The sequence below is a fragment of the Pecten maximus genome, chromosome 3 (assembly GCF_902652985.1).
Source record: "Pecten maximus chromosome 3, xPecMax1.1, whole genome shotgun sequence".
NCBI classification, from domain to species: domain Eukaryota; kingdom Metazoa; phylum Mollusca; class Bivalvia; order Pectinida; family Pectinidae; genus Pecten; species Pecten maximus.
In genome coordinates, this window is record NC_047017.1 from 42202919 (window position 1) to 42211344 (window position 8426).

The 8426-nt window shown below is 34.8% G+C and overlaps 1 protein-coding gene across 1 annotated transcript; it reads left to right on the forward strand.

The window, feature by feature from the left end:
* Window positions 1–3783: 3783 nt before the first annotated feature.
* On the forward strand, window positions 3784–7835 carry LOC117322764. Its single transcript, XM_033877703.1, has 2 exons — window positions 3784–4295; window positions 5907–7835. The coding sequence occupies exons 1-2, from the start codon at window positions 3784–3786 to the stop codon at window positions 6382–6384; spliced, it is 990 nt and encodes a 329-aa protein (XP_033733594.1). The 3' UTR covers window positions 6385–7835.
* Window positions 7836–8426: the final 591 nt, after the last annotated feature.

An 8426-nucleotide genomic window follows, 5' to 3' on the forward strand; every position in this document is an offset into this window, starting at 1 on the left:
GTCACCTACACACATGTAATAATGTAATATACATACAGTGTCACCTACACACATGTAATATGCATACAGTGTCACCTTCTACACATATGTAATATACATACAGTGTCACCTTCTACACATATGTAATATACATACAGTGTCATCTTCTACACATTTGAATATACATACAGTGTCACCTTCTACGCACATTAATAGACATACAGTGTCATCTTCTACACACATTAATACACATACAGTGTCACCTTCTACACATATGTAATATACATACAGTGTCACCTTCTACACATATGTAATATACATACAGTGTCACCTTCTACACATATGTAATATACATACAGTGTCACCTTCTACACATATGTAATATACATCCAGTGTCACCTACACATATGTAATATACATACAGTGTCACCTTCTACACATTTGAATATACATACAGTGTCACCTTCTACACACATTAATAGACATACAATGTCACCTTCTACACACATGTAATATACATATACAGTGTCACCTTCTACACATATGTAATATACATACAGTGTCACCTACACAAATGTAATATGCATACAGTGTCACCTTCTACACATATGTAATATACATACAGTGTCACCTTCTACACATGTGTAATATACATACAGTGTCACCTTCTACACATGTGATATACATGCAGTGTCATCTTCTACACATGTGTGATATACATACAGTGTCACCTTCTACACATATGTAATATACATACAGTGTCACCTTCTACACATATGTGATACACATACAGTGTCACCTTCTACACACATGTGATATACATACAGTGTCACCTTCTACACATATGTAATATACATACAGTGTCACCTTCTACACATGTAATACACATACAGTGTCACCTGCTACACATATGTAATATACATACAGTGTCACCTTCTACACATATGTAATACACATTCAGTGTCACCTTCTACACACATGTAATATACATACAGTATCACCTTCTACACATATGTAATACACATACAGTGTCATCTACACACATGTAATATACATACAGTGTCACCTACACACATGTAATATGCATACATTGTCACCTTCTACACATATGTAATATACATACAGTGTCACTTTCTACACATATGTAATATACATACAGTGTCATCTTCTACACATTTGAATATACATACAGTGTCACCTTCTACACACATTAATAGACATACAATGTCACCTTCTACACATGTGTAATATACATACAGTGTCACCTTCTACACATATGTAATATGCAAACATTGTCACCTTCTACACATATGTAATATACATACAGTGTCACCTACACACATGTAATATGCATACATTGTCACCTTCTACACATATGTAATATACATACAATGTCACCTTCTACACACATGTAATATACATACAGTGTCACCTTCTACACATATGTAATATACATACAGTGTCACCTACACACATGTAATATGCATACAGTGTCACCTTCTACACATATGTAATATACATACAGCGACACCTTCTACACACATGTAATATACATACAGTGTAACCTTCTACACATATGTAATACACATACAGTGTCACCTACACACATGTAATATGCATACAGTGTCACCTTCTACATATGTAATACACATACAGTGTCACCTTCTACACATATGTAATATACATACAGCGTCACCTTCTACACACATTAATAGACATACGGTGTCACCTTCTACACATGTGTAATATACATACAGTGTCACCTTCTACACATATGTAATATACATACAGTGTCACCTTCTACACATGTGTAATATACATACAGTGTCACCTTCTACACATATGTAATATACATACAGTGTCACCTACACACATGTAATATGCATACAGTGTCACCTTCTACACATATGTAATATACATACAGTGTCACCTTCTACACATATGTAATAGCCATACAGTGTCACCTTCTACACATATGTAATATGCATACATTGTCACTTTCTACACATATGTAATATACATACAGTGTCACATTCTACACATATGTAATATACATACAGTGTCACCTACACACATGTAATATGCATACAGTGTCACCTTCTACACATATGTAATACACATACAGTGTCACCTTCTACACATATGTAATATACATACAGCGTCACCTTCTACACACATTAATAGACATACAGTGTCACCTTCTACACATATGTAATATACATACAGTGTCACCTTCTACACATGTGTAATATACATACAGTGTCACCTTCTACACATATTTAATATACATACAGTGTCACCTACACACATGTAATATGCATACAGTGTCACCTTCTACACATATGTAATATACATACAGTGTCACCTTCTACACATATGTAATATCCATACAGTGTCACCTTCTACACATATGTAATATGCATACATTGTCACCTTCTACACATATGTGATATCCATACAGTGTCACCTTCTACACATATGTAATATGCATACATTGTCATCTTCTACACATATGTAATATACATACAGTGTCACCTTCTACACATATGTAATATACATACAGTGTCACATACACACATGTAATACACATACAGTGTCACCTTCTACGCATTTGAATATACATACAGTGTCACCTTCTACACATATGTAATATACATACAGTGTCACATACACACATGTGATATACATACAGTGTCACCTTCTACACATATGTAATATACATACAGTGTCACATACACACATGTGATATACATACAGTGTCACCTTCTACACATATGTAATACACATACAATGTCACTTTCTACACATATGTAAGAGACATACAATGTCGCTTTCTACACATGTAATACACATACAGTGTCACCTTCTACATATGTAATACACATACAATGTCACTTTCTACGCATGTAATACACATACAATGTCACTTTCTACACATATGTAAGAGACATACAATGTCGCTTTCTACACATATGTAATACACATACAGTGCCCCCTCTATACACATGTAATAGATATACAATGTGGTAGTTACAAATTGTACCGAAATGCCTCTAGCCAATTCTGCGGTGAAATGTTGCATGGTTTTACCTTTAGTTGATGCATCACACCTGCATTATTTATCACCCTGTCATATTGGCTTCACGTTTGACTACAAGTTTGACAGACATTTTCACTCTTCCTGCTTTTGTTCCCGTTGTAATATTCTTATATAGAAATAATCGATTGTAAAGTTATGTAAATGCCGTTGTATATAATCTCAAAGTGTGATAATTAACCACTTCTTTGCCTCGTCTGAATCTAAACAGAAAATAAGATGATATTTAATGTGGCGACTAGAAATAGCGTCACGACTGGTCAATATCATCTTCCAGGGAAATGTTTTTATTTTTAAAACGATCAATATAATGATATCTATCACTTCTAAAACATGTAATTAAAGAGTTTCGTCAGCATATGATGGTTTGGTGTCGAGTTGATATAACTTTAGGTAATGTTCTCATTAGAAATGAACGGAGCAAAATGGAGTAACAACGACGTTTATTACCCCGAATCAGGATACATTATGGTAACGGTCATATTAATTATCATTTTTATATATAGGAAACCCCGCCTTTGGAAAGGACAAGTCAGACAGACCCACCAAGGTAATCCTGTCAGCTTTCACATCGACCGGCTGGAAAAGTACCACAATACAGCGTCATTTTACCCGAGTACTACGCTCATAGCGTCGAGTTGGTGTACTGAGATTAACAGGGCGAATTAGGATTGTATTTATTAACATTATAAATCAGATCAAACATCATGACGAATAAGACATTGGTCACTGGATATGATTTGGATGTGTATGGGCTGGACAATGGTCAGTTTTACCTCATACATATTCCGGCGATGACATGTATTGCTTTAAGCTTTATTTCAGCAGTACTCGTATTAACGTTTTCGTTTAAATCTCAAAACATCAAGACGTTTTTCTCCTGGACCAAAAGTGAACGTTTCGTCGTGTACTTGGCATTGTGTGACGGCTTGTTCAACATTTGCCACACCCTTGACCACGGACACATTGTGTTGACCAGAAATCACGTGTACCCCTTAGCACTGTGTCAATTTTACGCGTTTATGCTGGCCGAGTTCATTACGGCCCAGAATTTGCTGGTAAACATTGCCGCCATCAACGCTTTTGTACTGATATTTTTTCGGAAACATATATCTTTCGGAAAATATGATTGGAAACTATTATTGTGGACATTCGGGATACCTTGTATTTGTGCCACAGCTGCAGGTATTGCCGGACAGTTGGGACCTAATGGAGCCTTGTAAGTACATCTTAAACGTTAATCTACTCAAATATAGAGGAACATATCGGCATAATGAGTTGTTACCAATATATAATCAGCATCTTTATCACACACTGGCCTTCAAATAAGATTTTGTGTTAGAGAAAAGCTTTTTTTTAAAATAATTTTAATGTTATCTTTTTATTTAAAATTAATTAAATAGAATAATACAATTGTGCAACCGAATGAATTAAAATCAATTTAGTTTCATAAAGCCAAAGTTTTTTTGTAAAGATATTTATCTGGTTAAAGTGTTTATAAAATTGTAGTTAATTTTATCCCCTTAATTTTCTGCGTTTATATAAACCATATATACACAGACAAAGTGTGTTAATAAAGTTAATGTATGTAACCTAAAATAGTCTCTTAGGTTAGAGAAGTTAAAGCATCACATCATTTGTCGAACAAAATCGGAGTATCATCATATAAGAAAACAAAAATGAATGTTTATCCCCTAATTATTAATTAATTCCAAATAATTCAGTCTGGTAGAAACTATGGTAAAATTCTTGGTTCTTCGAAAGCGCATTAATTTTGTGTGTGTAGCTGTAAGAAAGAAAATTAAATGAGAAAACTTTTTCATTTTAGCAATTTTAACAGATTTGATCTCCATACTAGCGGTTGCGAAAAGTAACGAAATGTAAAGTATCAACATAAACAGCTATGAGTTGGTTCCTATCGATCGGTCCCTGATTGCAATTAGTAAAAGGATGAGAATGTTACAATTAAGTCATTCGTGTCTGTTTACCTTGTCTTTCTCGGGATTTGTAGTGGTGCAGATTTATCACTACAGATCGCGCTCATTACCCGACCGGAAGTATAATCATTCCACATCTCGTTGGGATCATTCATGAAGCATCACTGACCCCGGTAACATTGGTTTCAATCATATCCGTCAGTTTCCGCTTCCCTAACCATTGCCGAATCATTATCGAGTCATCCCGTTGTTTTGTAGGTAAAGCTACTGCTGTTTAGTGGTCTAGATGTGGGTTGATTATTTCTAACAGTGCTTCATGTGACCGAAATGAACATCATTGATCTAAAACAGCTTATACACACGACCTATAATTAGTATTAACACGCATTTTATATATGTGTAGGCGTAAAATATATCCATTGTTTGATTCTTTATGATAATGTAATTTTTTTTATAATATTGTAGATTTACATGCAATGGTAAAAGGCGGGAATGGGTTTCTCTACTAATCGCTGTTCACGTTGACCGATTCAATGTTTATCTAATAAACCATAAGGATGCCGGTAGATCAATAATGTGTCCCTTTTGTTTTTTGAAAATTCTGATATATTGAAAATTGCGATTCAATTCATCGCAAAACTTTCCATTTAACACGTTATAATTAAAATACAGCTATGTCTGACTTGAATTATAGAGCCGTTGTATATAGCCATTGATTTAAAATTACATTTAGCTTTATGAAATTGTGCGCTAACGTAAGTGGAAAAGTTAACGGATCTGTGAACAATATGTTATCATTTATATATATATTATTCTATGATTTCATTTGTATCTTTACAATACTGTTGATTTAGGCATGACGATAACATATGATCCCTTTATCATCTTTACAGCTGCTATTTTGATGGAGTAAAAGGGGTGATCACCAACATCTTCTTCACCACCGTACCACTCCTCCTAGTTCTAGCCATCAATATCGTCATGTACGTCCTTACATGGATCAGAATCCGTTCCGAGGCAAAAAGGATCAAAAGCACCGTCGGTAAGAACGCGTCCACCGTCGTAGCCTCTCACAGGGCAGCCAAATCCATGTCGCTATTCGTCATGGCCTTCTTCATACAATGGTGGGCAATGGCGTTCTACGGAGTCTGGCAACTTATTGCAGATGTACCACAAGCCATTTTCCAATTCGTCACCACGTTCTCAAACATAGGTGGAATCCTGAATGGTATAGTGTACATCATCATCAGACGGAGAGGAAGGGTTACCCCGGCAGAAGCGGACGATCAGACAGTGCAGACACATGTCTCAGAAAGTAGACATCCAAGGTTTGGAGGTACAGGTACAGGTACAGGTACAGGTACAGCCTGAAGGACTCAAGGGCAAACTTAAGTCGCGTGAAAGGAAGTAATTTTTCACGAAAAGAGGGCAAAAACTGTTAAAAGTCCTGTTTAATAGGACAATTTCCATGCTGGTGTTTGAAGAAGCAAAACGTTAGATACTTGATCATGACTTTTCAAAAAGTTTTACGTCATTCCACGCGTGGAACTATTACGATAACTGGTAAAAATTATATTTAGTCAATACGCTGTGCTGCCAGCCATTGTTGTATATATAGTTTTTTTTTATTGAGAAATGTTATTTTTCTGCCTTTTATCTTAGAAGTAACATGTAACCAAGGACATTCGTTAGGTGTGACATATCCATTGAATAGTTACTAATACAAGTCTCAGTTTATTTCCATCCATATCTTGTCGTGTCTCTCTAAATGTTACAGCATACGAGCTGGGACGCAATTCAATAACAGCCGATTGTTTTAAATTAATTCGTGTTGTTTACTGGGCTATTCTTCAAAAAAGGAATTGCCGTTCATGATCGATGACGTTTTTGAATATCGGTATTCATTGTATTGATGTTTTTATCTGTGGTTGATAATTCATTGTATAATCATGTTGCATTGGTAATGATATGATACAATGCTTCTTATTACACGTATGTAAATAAGAACTATCATCCTACACAGGCAATATTTCTTCACGTGAATTTCACTTTTTTGCCCTTTTCACGTGAATTTCACATGAAGGAATATTGCCTGTGTATATAGTTGCAGGTATTTTCAGGTTTTCCGAAACTGACGTTATCTTAATTCTGTCCTCGAAGTCTTTTCTTTTGCAATTTTAGATTAAATTTCATGTATATACAGATATATAATAAAAAGAAGATCTCGCACTCATGACCATATTGAAATTATTAAGCTCGTGCTGTTGAAATTACTGGCAAACGAAAATCACAAGTCGAAGATTCAAAGAGAGTGCTTATCAACTTTTGAAGCAATACAACACACAGTGGCCATGTTCCGAGTTACGTTAATCTCACTTGATAAAAAAACCGTACACATGTATTTGAAAAAAAGCCTTATTGCGAATAATTCATTAACATTCAAATGCTCTGAACTTTAGATGAATCATGGGCGTGCTACATATGGATATTATAAGGGTGTGTTCTTGTATTTACAATTTTACAATTATTGTAGAAAGAAGTATCTTTTGATGAATGAACTAATCATACAATAATTTGTTGTTGTCATACCATAAGTGATTGCTTTATTAAACAAAAAGCTCATAATCTATTAGTTAATATCGTGCATGTGATTATGGGAGACCGTATTAATGTGTTGATAAAGAACTTGGGTGAAAAGACTTATATTTTGAGTGAAACTGACTGTGCAGGTGTTAATGACGATCTACTTTTACTTCGAGAAATCTGTCTAAACTATTTCTACCACAATACGATGTAATGTGCCGACTATATATATATGTATATATATATATATGTGTGTGTGTGTGTGTGTTATATTCCACTATTCCACTAGTGGAATATAACCTTCCGGTCTTTTGATTGTTCAAGAATTCGAACTTTGACCCGAGCTGATATTGTTATTGGCGTCATTAATAATCGATTGAAGTCACATCAGTGGGCCGTCACGTGCACCTGTACACTTTATTTGCCTACGCAAAATAAGTTTTGGTCACGTTTCCCTTTGATTCAAGCCGATATCATTGTGGTAGAAACAGGTCACACGAGTTACAAAAGACACTTGCTTAAGCTCATGTCTTTTGTAACTTTACAAAAACCCTTTCTTTAGTGAAATAAATTCCATATTTAACAACCACTCGTTGTGTAAACTCTATTTCTACCACAACACACTGTATCTTATTACATTGTTTGTCTATTGTGCAACTTAAACAAATAACTAACTCTGGTAAAATAATAACAATAACAAATAATTACTCGTTGTGTAATCTCTATATATCTAATTGCATTCTGTCATTAGAGAAAAGTTTACCTAGATGTTTGATTTAAATGCACTCTACCGAGGAATGATTATGCTTTCTAGTAGGAATGTCGATAGA

Excerpts from the sequence above, each read along its gene's own strand:
- LOC117322764 (XM_033877703.1), top strand. The coding sequence starts at position 3,784 with ATGACGAATAAGACATTGGTCACTGGATATGATTTGGATGTGTATGGG. Across the intron at positions 4,296-5,906 it reads TTGGGACCTAATGGAGCCTT|CTGCTATTTTGATGGAGTAA; the intron begins GTAAGTACATCT and ends TCATCTTTACAG.